Source organism: Nothobranchius furzeri, chromosome 9 (genome assembly GCF_043380555.1).
Source record: "Nothobranchius furzeri strain GRZ-AD chromosome 9, NfurGRZ-RIMD1, whole genome shotgun sequence".
In the NCBI taxonomy this organism is placed as follows: Eukaryota; Metazoa; Chordata; class Actinopteri; order Cyprinodontiformes; family Nothobranchiidae; genus Nothobranchius; species Nothobranchius furzeri.
Window position 1 is genome coordinate 37361356 of NC_091749.1, and position 13278 is coordinate 37374633.

Here is a 13278-nt window from a genome sequence, read left to right on the forward strand (position 1 = left end):
ATGTTTTCTTGCCTAAACAGCAACAAGGATCTTGTTCTGCAGCTCGTTGTTACCATAACATAACCTTTTGCCATATGTTGTAAAATAAAGAAGGATTATAAGTAATTTCACAGAACTGAAGGGTACTTCGGGATAAAGCGCTGCCTTTTATTATGTCTATAAACTTGTGTTTATTCCATTTGTGTCAACGTTTTAAGCGACTTCTTATTTATTCATTTGACTTCCAAGGAGCCACACCTTTATATACAGGTGCTGGCCAGTAAATTAGAATATCATCAAAAGGTTGAAAATATTTCAGTAATTCCATTCAAAACGTGAAACTTGTACATTATATTCATGCAATGCACACAGACCAATGTATTTCCGATGTTTATTACGTTTAATTTTGATATTTATAGGTGACAACCAATGAAAACATCAAATCTGGTATCTCAGAAAATTAGAATATTCTAAAGGCCAATGAAAAAATGTTTGTTTCTCTAATGTTGGCCAACTGAAAAGAATGAACATGAAAAGAATGTGCATGTATAGCACTCAATACTTAGTCGGGGCTCCTTTTGCCTCAATAACTGCAGTAATGCGGCGTGGCATGGACTCGATCAGTCTGTGGCACTGCTCAGGTGTTATGAGAGCCCAGGTTGCTCTGATAGTCGTCTTCAGCTCCTCTGCATTGTTGGGTCTAGCGTATTGCATCCTCCGCTTCACAATACCCCATAGATTTTCTATGGGGTTAAGGTCAGGCGAGTTTGCTGGCCAATCAAGGACAGGGATACCATGGTCCTTGAACCAGGTGCTGGTGGTTTTGGCACTGTGTGCAGGTGCCAAGTCCTGTTGAAAGGTGAAGTCTGCATCCCCATAAAGTTGGTCAGCAGCAGGAAGCATGAAGTGCTCTAAAACTTCCTGGTAGACGGCTGCATTGACCCTGGACCTCAGGAAACAGAGTGGGCCAACACCGGCAGATGACATGGCACCCCACACCATCACTGACGGTGGAAACTTTACACTGGACCTCATGCAACGTGGATTCTGTGCTTCTCCGCTCTTCCTCCAGACTCTGGGTCCTTGATTTCCAAAGGAAATGCAGAACTTGCTTTCATCAGAAAACATAACTTTGGACCACTCAGCATCAGTCCAGTCCTTTTTGTCCTTGGCCCAGGCGAGACGCTTCTTGCGCTGTTTCATGTTCAAGAGTGGCTTGACACACGGAATGCGACACCTGAATCCCATGTCTTTCATGAGTCTCCTCGTGGTGGTTCTTGAAGCGCTGACTCCAGCTGCAGTCCACTCTTTGTGGATCTCCCCCACATTTTTGAATGGGTTTGTCGTCACAATTCTCTGCAGGGTGCGGTTATCCCTAGAGCTTGTACACTTTTTTCTACCACATTTTTTCCGTCCCTTCGCCTGTCTGTTAATGTGCTTGGACACAGAGCTCTGCGAACAGCCAGCTTCTTTAGCAATCACCTTTTGTGTCTTGCCCTCCTTGTGCAAGGTGTCAATGATTGTCTTTTGGACAGCTGTTAAGTCAGAAGTCTTCCCCATGATTGTGGTGCCTTCAAAACAAGACTGAGGGACCTTTTAAAGGCCTTTGCAGGTGTTTTGAGTAAATCAGCTGATTAGAGTGGCAGCAGGTGTCTTCTATATTCAGCCTTTTCAGAATATTCTAATTTTTTGAGATACCAAATTTGGAGTTTTCATTAGTTGTCACTTATGAATATCAAATTTAAATGTAATGAACATTGGAAATACATTGGTCTGTGTGCATTGCATGAATATAATGTACAAGTTTCACGTTTTGAATGGAATTACTGAAATATTTTCAACCTTTTGATGATATTCTAATTTACTGGCCAGCACCTGTATATATATATTTTTTTGCAAACTTTTAATGCAGTTCTGATCAAATCCTGGTTCTGAAGGTCTTTAGAGGTTTTTGTTTGCTATTTAGCTGTGTTAGGGTTAGGATACGTGCCCAGTTCAGTCATTTGGACAGTGGACACGCAGAGAACAAAAGAAGATATTAGAAAAATAAACAACTGGAGCAGATGAACACAATTTAAATATATTTCAGCAAAGGACTGGCACACTGTACACCGGATCAGGAGCAAACAGATAAACTAAAAATATTTGAAAAATAGTCCAAAGTTCCTATTTGAAATTGTGCTCCAAGTCATCTGTTACGTGTTCATCCTACTGCTTTTTATTTATGAGCGATGTTTAGGTCAACGTTAACTTACCTTTGCTCTGGATGAGCAGGAACTGGTCAGAGAATCAGTTTAAAGAAAATCTCTGGCAGGAACCCAGAGTCTGCAGAACCGTTGACCCAGACAACGTTAAAAGATGACGAGAAAGCTTGGCCCTTTGGAATCAAAGCGAGAGGTGGCTTAAAACCTTTGCACAGTGTAAAGTTAGTCAAACTACATTAGTTTTAATGAATGCAAACCTGAAACAAGTCAAGTTTAATCTGATTATGAATCAGAATTATTGAGGGGGTAATCACACCAGGAGCCTAACATTATCTGATTCGTTTCAACTCAACAAAAATCTTTTGACATGCTTCTGGTTTTGTTGGAACTTTCCTTTTTAAAGATCAAAACACTGAGCTGCGAAATCGACAGCTTCTTGCGAGGAAACGATACAATCTTCACTTTAAAGTCGACTACACTGGTGCACGGTACAGTTTTGGTTCGTTCTTACTGAAACAGTATTATTCACAGCAGAAGCTTTTTATGAGTCAGAATGTGAAGAACATTGTTTTCATGTTTAAAAGAATAAAGCATGTTGTTGTAAATGGTTGTGTTGAAATGCATTTGTTGGTATAGCATCACAGGAAACTGGACAAACCTGCTTTACAAGTATATTTTACCAGTATAAATAAGTAGGGATGTTTGATATTATGGGTCTCTATCAACATTAAAATGTAATACCTGCATCGGTTTTCAGTCTAATGACCCAGCCTTTACATACCAGACACATGTTACACATCAGCTATTCTTCTCTCTCAAAATGTCTAAATATGAGAGATCTGAGGTTTAGTTTTGGGATTTTTTTTAGCTTATTTGGCACAACTTGTGCTTACAGTTATAGAAGATCTTTATACATGTTTTATCACCATAGCTGCAACATACAGAAGCAGAAAAATGCATTACTAACTAATACACACATCTTAGGGTCACGCTTGGGGAGAATGAGGTTCAGCTGCTGTTGGAGACAAAATAAGTGCGGCACTTCTATTACTAACTCAGCCCTTTCATGGATGAATTATGAGATCTTCAACCAGGATTTTTCCTATTCATCTTTAGGCACGAATGAAACTAAATTCAACTGAATATTTTCAACATTTAATTTACAAATAATTTATTACATGTCCACTGCATTGGACAGCATGCATCTGAACATGAAGTAAGTTGGCTTGACTCACTAGAGTCCAATGGACGGGGGGCTGAAATAAAACTAAATTTTCAACAGTTGTGCTTAATAGCAAAAAATATATATTTTGAGTAGCTGTCCACTGTCGTGACCATTATTCATGAATGGGTTAAATAAAAGTAGTTGACATTTTGTACAGAAAATGGGGGCATGGCATGTATCGGTATCGGTTTATAGGAAATTAAGAGTCAGACAATATTGGTAAACAAGCTAATGCTGAGCATCCCTGTAAATAACACAATATTCGGTTTAATGAGCTCGAATTTAATTGTGTTATTGCAATAGTAGTATCACCTGGAGGCCAGCAGGTGTTTGGTTAACTCAAATTGTGAATCAGATGCCAGCAGTGAATGTTAAAAGCACCCAAATGTCTCAGCATGTTAGGATGTCCAGCTTGGTAACAGTTGTCCCTCATCAGTCTGCATTCATGGTGCATATAATCACCACCAACAGATCTTCAGTCATGCTTTTTCAACTCCACACAAGAGGAACTAGGCAAATCAACAAAGAGATTGGGTAAATCTGGAAAGATTGATAATGGGGGGCTTTGCATTAGTGATGCTCAGTTTTTGTCCTCGTCCCAAAGGGAAGGTGGGATGTGACATTAAGCTCCAGCAGCAGCTGCTGGACGTGCATGTACTCATGCCCAGCAGCACATTAGCATCTCTAGACTGCGTCCAGCCCTGATTATCACTCCTGTCGTCATCCAGCTCTTAGGCTTTGGGACCATGAGGAATTCCTTTTTAGGAGACACCTGATTGCAGCACCACTCACCACCGCCCAACACAAAAGAGGCTGTGGCTGATAATGAAATGCTTTCATGGTGGTGTGTGCTCTCCCAGGCTTGGTACGTGGATGCCTTTGCTAAAACATTAGAGGAGAGCTTTGAGGATGGGAGGCTGTCAGAGATACGATGTAACAGCAATTGTATCCTCATCTTCATTGCTGCACGGGAAAGAAGACAAAGAAGACCTATCAGAGTTTCACGAGTCTAGAAAACAACTCAAGTGTGCAAGCTTAATTCAGGAGAGACGCTTTAGGTGATCCAGCAACAAGAACGCTCAGCATCATGGAGAAATTCAAAGCAGCCATGGTTCTGGGTGCTGTTGGTGATGCTTTGGGCTATAAAAAGGGTCGATGGGAAAGCTGCACATCAGGAAAGAAGATCCAAGAGGAACTGGCCTCTCTAGGGGGACTGGGAGCCCTAACGCTGGACCCTGAAAACTGGCCACTGAGTGACGCAGTGCTCATGCACATGACCACAGCTGAAGCACTCGTGACAGGTATGTGTAGCACTGATACAAAAACAAAGTAGGATTGTGACAAATTTATATAAAATAAAAAATGTAAATGTTTGCTAAAGACTTTATTTTATGATATATAAATATAGCATTTTTTTATATATATAAAGCCAGTGGAAAATTCGAGTTGAAAGACTAAACCTACCTAAATACATCATTCATTCCGTCTTCAGAGAAATATTAATGCAGTTTTGAATGTCCTCATCCAAATGCCATCTGAAGCCCCTGTAGCATGTTACCACGGCCAAAGAGTCCGAAATAGACCCGTTGAGAAAAGCTGATCCTCGGAACAATAGGGGGTCAGAGCCCTCTGTAAGCTACCGGTATCATGTTTAGATGCAGCTGCGGCTCCGAGCCAACAACAGTGGTTCTAAGAAAAAATGGTGATGACATCTTTTGAGATTAGAAAGCTCTATTTAGCTACAGCGATGCATGCCATTCCCTAGACATCAACGTAAACAAGCGAGCCAGACTCCGACGTATAGCTATGTAAGGTGTCTTCATTACCCCACGGGCAGACTTGATGCATATCTGGTAGCAAAGAGAGAAGACTAGAGGATATGTGTGTATGTTTGTCTGCACAGACATTTTTACTCATATGTCATACATATAAAACACTTGTAAACCACTCTGGTTCTAATCTGTGGTATGGTAGTGAGACTAGTACTTCTTAACTTCCTGTGCATGTCAGTCACAAATGACTCTTGAGTACTGTGTGTATTCAGATTACTGGTGTCTAGAGGACCTGTATAGGGAGCTGGTGCGTCTCTATGTTGAAGCCATAGTATCCCTTCAAGGAAGAGCCCCCGATCCTGCCACAGTGGAGGCCTGTGTGCACCTCAAACCACACAACTTCCTGCTTGCGTGGCATACACCTTTCAATGAAAAAGGTAAAAATGCTTTTTTTTTTTTTTTTTTAGGAAAAATCACCATTCTTTGCAATGATTGGAGTAAAGTAGTGTGCTTGTTTCTAGGATCTGGGTTTGGGGCAGCAGCCAAAGCCATGTGTGTGGGTATGAGGTACTGGCAGCCTGACCGGCTAGAAAACCTGGTGGAGGTCAGCACTGAGACTGGCAGAATGACCCATAACCACCCAACAGGTAATAATGCAGGCTGTTTTTAAAGGGATACTAGGCAGTTTTGGCTTGCTTTTAGCGCCCCTAGTGTTTCGTTCTCCTCGCTGTGCGTTTGTCTTTTTAACACCTTAATCTACAGCCTATTTTATGCTTCTGCGTCAGCTCCAGTTAGGAGAGACGCACGCGCATGGACAGAGACGTTTTGCCTTCGGACTTCTCCGTTTTCCGGGGAGTGTTGCAAAGCAGTTCCCTGCCAGGACAACAGAGGGCGTAGCACTTTTCTGGGATATCCTGTCATGTATCCGGTGCAAGCTAGTGCATTTACTATTGTGTTTATTTTGTGATTTTTTTAATTTCAGCTACTTTTTAACACAGACACATTTGTTCCTTATTCTCCTCCACATCTTCATGCAGTGGCCACCTCTACGTTTCCTGTCATTTCTGTGCACGAATAAAAGGCTTGATGTGTATCTTTAAACTCCTCCAGTCACAAGTAAATAAAACATTCATATTTTTAGAGTTTGTCCACAAGTTTTTCTTCCAGCTGCCCCGTGTCTGCCGCTCGATTTCTTCAGCTCTCTTTATTTTGGCAATGGTGGCGCTGTTGACAAATTTATAGGAAGCTGCATCCTGGCCAATCACAATCCTTGCTCTCCGTCTCGTTTGATGGATGTTTAGAAAAGTGGGCTTGACTCTTTCCGTCCTTGCGAGCCTTTTGGAGAGCCCTCGCAATGATGGCGTTGTATGTCTCCATACCAACACAGAAGCATGAACTAGGCTTTACAGCTGAAATGTCTCCTCAGCCTTCATTCATTTCTACAGGAGCAGTTCATCACTAAATCAGACAAATTTGCTGTGTTCACAATCTAAAACATGCAGGAAACCTGCTGGAAGCTGAGCAGACTCCAGCACCAGGCATGTCAGCTCCACTTTGCTAAGTCCAACAGGGACTGGCACGGCAACTCTGAAGTTGCAAATGCAGTAATCTGGCCACAGAAGGCAGTGGGGTGTGAGCGACTTTCAGTAACCCTGTAAAGGGTCATTTTAGCACATACAAGGAGTTGCTTAGTTTTTCTTTAACTATAACAAAATTCTAACATTATAGGTTAGTCTTTGTGTTGCAGATTGACTTAAAACTACCCGAAATGTGCAGCTCTACCAGCTGTGAACAGTGTGGAAGTGATATGTGTTGTGATTCCTGGCTTCAGGCTTCCTCGGCTCCCTGACAACAGCACTGTTTGCCTCCTATGCAATCCAGGGGAAGCCTCTTGTGACTTGGGGCCGTGAGCTCATGGAGGTCATTCCTCGCGCAGAGGAGTATTGCAGGAAGACCATAAGACACATGGCAGGTAGTACTGAATATAGACACAACATTATTTTAATTTCCTATTAATTTTTAGCAGATATATTAATACATTTACTTGGCTTTGGGCGCTGGATATGGACGTGCCATCAACAATGGGAAAGAGTAATTGTATTTCATATAGAAACCACTCAAAATGTCTGAAACTTCCCTGTGAATTTGGCTTGTGTCTATAGGAAAACCACCCAGTGGATGCAATAAATGTGTGATTATTTCATCTTTTGCAGAGTACCAGGAAAACTGGTTTTACTTTGAGGCTAAGTGGCAGTTTTATCTTGAAGAGCGAGGGATCGACCAAGAGGGACAAAACCAGCCGTTATTCCCTGATCACTATGATGCAGAGGAGACGGATAAGGTAAGTTCCCTTCTCCTTTTATGGTAAAACACCACAGCCTCTAAAAGACATGGGACATGTTTTATTTTTCTCTACACAGATGTACAAGCGTTGGAGCTCTGAGGGCCGTGCAGGCCGTAGAGGCCATGATGCTCCAATGATTGCTTATGACGCCTTACTGGCTGCAGGGAGTGACTGGGCTGAACTGTGCAAACGGGCCATGTTTCATGGAGGTGGGGCCTGCAAAAGTTGTCTTTAAAAAACTTTCCATGCCCTTTGTGACTCTGTGCAAATGTTCTTATAGGTGAGGGTGAAGCCACAGGCCTGATCGCGGGGTGTCTCTACGGCCTCATGCACGGCCTAAGCCAGGTTCCCCCAAACCTATATCAGGATGTGGACAAAAGGGAACGACTGGAAGAGCTGGGAGAAGCACTGTTTAAGGCAGCGTCTGCAGAAAAATGCATAGAGAAGTAATCCTGGTCTTCACTGAGGCTGTCAGGGGAGCTGAATAGGACCCAAATCCTTTCCCTCGCTGTCCTTGAACAGTTTCAAGTGGCCTTCTGTCTTCTTCTCACCTCTCTCGCTTCGCTGTCTTAGATTGTTTTTTTCATCCACAAATCTGTCATGAATTTAAAAATCATATAAAAATACCTGCCAGTGTAGCTGTGCAGTGAAGAAACAGATCATCTTTCATCTGTAATCCATCTACACAGTATGAAAAGTGTCCCAAACCTTTGTTTTCCTGACTTTTGATTGACAGAACTGTGGAGAGGAAAAAAAAACTGTTACCTTTATAACATTTGGTAACTTGAACAGTTGTATTAATAAATATTCTGAAGATAACTGTGCTGTCTGACCATTGCCTTTTCTAAAGCTAACCTCTATTAACTTTGAGCACACGGGAAATCTAATGACTTAAAATCTGCTTGTTTTTATTTATTCTGGCTGTTTGTGAAAGCTGAGAAAAAAACTGAATGAATATCGGGTCTCAGCTTCAGTTGTGTCATTTTTTCTCAAATTAAAAACAAAAGAAAAGTAGATCCAAAAAATTTCAAGTCTAAATTCAGCCAACACAAATCATGAAACAATGAAACTGAATGTCTTCATGCAAAATAGTTTGGTTGTGTTTTCATTTTAAACACGTATTTGCACTGTGATGCTTTAGTGTGACTGAACCACATATGGGAAAACATATTTATAAATTCATATTTTAAAATAAGTTTCTTGAGCCAGTGTGAGATTGAATGACCCTTTACTGGGTTAACGAAAGGTCACCCGGCCCCTACTGCCCCCCTGTGGACAGAATATTACACTTGCAACTTCAGACTGGCAGCCGCTCTGCTGGGACTTGGAAAAATGGAGCTGACATTCCTGGTGCTGCAGTCTGCTTCCAGCACGTTTCCTGCATGTTTTAGATCAGGGGTCCCCAGTCCTGGTCCTGGAGGGCCGGTATCCTGCATGTTTTAGTTTGAACTCTGTTTCAATCAATCAGCAGCTAATTAACAGGCTTCTGCAGAGCCTGATGAGCTGCTGCACAGGTGTTTCAACCACTGAATCAAGTCTGTTGGAGCAGAAAAACCACAAAACCTGCTGGATACCAGCCCTCCAGGACCAGGATTGGGGACCTTTGTTTTAGATCATGAACACAGCTTATTTTTTTAACTTAGTGATGACTAACTCCTGTAGACACTAATGAAGGCTGGGGAGACATTTCAGCTGTTAGATAAAGATGTTAAAAAGATTAACACACAGGGAGGAATTACATGTAGCTTTTGGTTCTGCAAATGGACACTAGGGTGTGCTAAAAGCAAGCCAAAACTTCATAGTTCCTCTTTAAAATATATTGAGCTGTTTTGCATTAAATATTTTATCTTAACTGCAGTATTCTTAATTTTAATAATTATATTTATTTTGTGCCCTTTCCTTCTGCTATCTCTTGTACTAATTACCTATAATAACATTCTGAACATCTAAGACCTTCATTTTTGCTGCTTAGATGAAATGACTAATGGGATAGTAAGTAAGTAAGTAAGTAAAGTTTATATATATAGCACCTTTCACAGACATAAATCACAAAGCGCTGTACAACATGAGTAAATATTCAGTTCTAACCATCTTAAGTTTTTTAATTATTATTATTATTATTATTATTACAGATACAACAGAGGAACATGTGGCTGAACTCAGACAAATAAATCATTTATTAGAATGATGGAAACACTGTGTGTTTAAAAAAACTTGCTTTGTTTCAAGTCATACCCAAGTTCCTGCTTTTGCCATTACTATCAGACTGAATAGAGAAACGACTGCAGGGACTAAGTTTGTTTTGTCCTTTATTCTCTGTAGACCAGATTCACTGAAAACTGGACTCAGCCCTGATGTCTGTTTGTTGAAGAAACTCATTAAAGACCCCAAATGTAGACCGGTGCTGCGAGGGATTCTGGAGAGTCTTCTCCATTACCTAACAGAGGATCTGCCCAGGAGGACAGCTGCAAACACAAACCTGGAGACACCAGGGTGTGGCCTTGCTAAACAAATTATTACAACGAACAGCAATGGTTCTGGTCTGCAGAGGGAAACTTTTGCTGGACAGACTCAGTTGCAGAAAAGCCTCAAAGCGGGTCATCCATCTGTTATGGAAACTGCTGAGAACATTTCTGATTCATATGAAGACAGAATACCAAGGAGGTGCAGAGGAGATCAAAGAGAAAGGGACCAAAAGTCTCAGCGTCTCACCACATTTCAGCTCCTCCTGTCGAAATTCCTGAGAACCTCACCAAAGCCCTACACCACCAAACAAAGAGAGGTGGGAACACTGTCCTCTAGCAGGGGTGGTCCGCGTCAGGACTGCCACCGTAAAGACAGGAGACATGACACGGACACGAGAGACCAAGTAAAGAGAGAGCAGAGACTGAAAAGACGGGGCAGTGTGAAGGAGATAGTAGCTAAGTTTGCCAAGGCTGCACAGAAAGAACAAGGACTGAAAACACGGAAGGAGCAGCCCATCCAACCAAAACTCACCAGAAGAGGGATCCTCTTAAATTCCCTAATGGGAAGATTTGAGATCATGGCTTCTGTGTTTAATAAAGGAAAGGTAAACAGTTCACATGAAAAGCCTTCTGAAGGAATCAACGTTCCATATAAAATAAAAGAAAGAGTAGCTTGTCTTGAAAGAGCGACCCAGCAGGTGCTGGCTCAGCATGTCCTGCAAATTCCACCCACAATATCAACATGTAAACCAGCAGAAACAGTACAAGGAAATCATGCTATGAGTGATCATAAACCAGTTCTGGATTGTGCAGCAGATGTGCTACAAATTAGCTCATGCAAAGAAGATAAACAAATGAGAAACCAGCCTGCAGATCAATCACTTTACAATTTGTTAACACAAATGAAATGTCAAGTTATTGAGGCAGATGTTGACTGGGGGTCAGCGCGAGTCAGTAAAAATCAGATTTCATCAAATGAAGCTGAATTCATGACAAGTAGGGCTAAGTCTGTGTGTCCGGAGCTAATTTCATTAGCTTATGTGGCTGAGTGGTCACTTCCACAACCCTGCAGAGTTCTTCTGCAGGAAGAGCTGAAACTGAACTGGCACATGGCCACCATTGTAACATGCCCTTCTGTCTGGTCCATGGGTGCTGATTCTTCTCCAGAACAACACTTCAAGGAAACAGAACCTGAGGTTTCCAGAAGCTCGGGGCAGGACACATTTACAGGAAAACCTGCAGAAGCTCCTCGTGAGGACATGACAGTTTCCTCCAGTGAATCAGCTGCAAGAGAACTTTGTACAATAACAGCTGAAGGCAACACAGAAGCAAAAATTGAGGTGTTTTCCAAGGACACGTGTCATGAAGTAATGGCCACTAGGGACATAAATCTCCCTCAGTCCATTTCTGCTCAGAGAGGTTTGTGCACGTGCATGCCCCCATGCACTGACAGCATTGGCGATCATCCTGGTTCAGATCAGATTAAGCCCGCTTGCCAATCAGCACCAAAAACTTGTACTGAAAATCCCAAATCCCACTCTAATCCTACATCTTACATTGGGAGTGAATTAAAAATAACAAAAAACTGTCAAGACAGTGGTGTGTACAGTCCTCAGCACATTAGCAAATCTGCAACCACCAGAGAAACAATGATGGAGGACTTGGAGAGAGGAAAAGACGAGGAACAACAGTTTGAAAAGAATGTTGGGACTGGAATGTCACAAAGATTTCAGCCTTTTGTTGGCACCAAGGATGCACGGGGAGACAGCAGGGCCTCTGAGACGCCTTCAGACGATGAAAAACAAAGACCAAAGTACACAACCATCAGCTACTGCGAGCTGTCTGTTAAGCAAGCATACAAACCCAAAATAATCAGATTTACTGACACATTTAATTTTTAAGTTTGTGCTAAAATCCTGTTTTTTTTTAGAAGAAAATGTTTTGTAGACTATTCAGAATCAGCTACTGAATGTTTATAGCGAACCATTAAAACACAGATAACATCCATGTAAAACCAAGAAAATCAAGGTTAGTTTCAAAAGCAGGAGCATTTCAAAGTTACAAATAACAGCTGGAGTTATTTTATAAGTGTTTTGCAGAAATATATTCACACACCTAACTTTATGTATACCATTTTCAAAGAGGGTGTACAAAATTAACAATTATTTACACCGAATAGCATCTACTGTATAACATGAGGCTATCTGAACTTATACCAGAAATTGCCCCTGAAAATACAGTTGTGATGTATGTGAATTTTTCCAAAATAAATGAAATTATTTGTTTATTTGACTTGAAAAAAAATGTGGTTTGATAACTTATTTATAATCAAATGGTAAGTTTTTGATGTTCAGTTTGTCAAACCTTTAAAACGATTAAGTGAAAATAAAAACATCTCACTCTTAATGCTGTCATGCCTCAGCTTAACAAGTATGTTACGTTGTACCATTCATTCACTCAAACTCCATTTCGTTTTATGCTCAGCTCAGTTTCATGCCCCCGCCCCCCCAATGCCACACACACACACGCACACACAACTAGGCTTAAAAGTGGACAAAGTGAGGTTTGTTCAGCATAGGTGAATAGACACACAGCAGTGCCAAATGTGTCGGTAGCTTGAAGCCCATCCAAGCTACTGATCCAAGCTACTGAAGGATTCCTCTCCTGCTTATAGACCCACATTAGTCTCCACTCAGTTTATTCTAATGGGCCTATTTGAAATAACTGAAATTGACTGAGGGCTACAGATGTCAATGTCTTCATAAGCACAAAAGCTCAAGCTTTTTTATTAAACCACAGATGAAATCGTTATTATTATTATTATTTGTTCATAAATTGTTTTGTTCTGTGTCAACACTAATTCCCTTTTGACATATGAAGACATTTTCAAATTAGTTTTGCAACAAGCAAAGATAGCTATGACGCGTTAAAGTGTTTTATCTGACGCATTCTGCTTGGGCAGGCGTCACCTTCATCTGTATTTACCTGTGCCAAGTTGGGAAGGGCGTGACCGCCTTTTGGATGCATTTACGTGTTGTTGGGCACATAATCGTTCTGTTGTGCCAGTGGGAAACGTAACAGTGGTTGTAATTAAAATGTGCTTTTTAAATATAACTTGTAATTCTTTGTTGATTAACAAAACTGATCAAGGAACAAGAGTTCATCTATTTGTATACTAAAACGAAATTCAGTTAATAAGAAAACTTAACCAGCTGTCATTTTTAACAGTACTGTTATTTTTCTCACAAAGCCATGTGAACGCACCATAGGTCAGGTTATGACTCCTCAA

At 41.2% G+C, this 13278-nt stretch overlaps 1 protein-coding gene across 2 annotated transcripts; it reads left to right on the forward strand.

The window, feature by feature from the left end:
* The first annotated feature begins 4284 nt into the window (after positions 1–4284).
* Positions 4285–12091, forward strand: adprhl1 (ADP-ribosylhydrolase like 1). 2 transcript variants are annotated; one of them, XM_070554494.1, is made up of 8 exons: positions 4285–4709; positions 5453–5617; positions 5702–5827; positions 7012–7152; positions 7394–7521; positions 7601–7733; positions 7805–7970; positions 9847–12091. In XM_070554494.1, exons 1-8 carry the CDS (start codon positions 4496–4498, stop codon positions 11888–11890), a joined length of 3117 nt encoding a protein of 1038 aa, XP_070410595.1. In that variant the 5' UTR covers positions 4285–4495; the 3' UTR covers positions 11891–12091. The 2 variants fall into 2 exon arrangements, with proteins under 2 accessions (XP_070410595.1, XP_070410596.1); XM_070554495.1 differs by lacking the exons at positions 4285–4709; positions 5453–5617 and having other exon boundaries at positions 5705–5827; positions 7062–7152.
* Positions 12092–13278: the final 1187 nt, after the last annotated feature.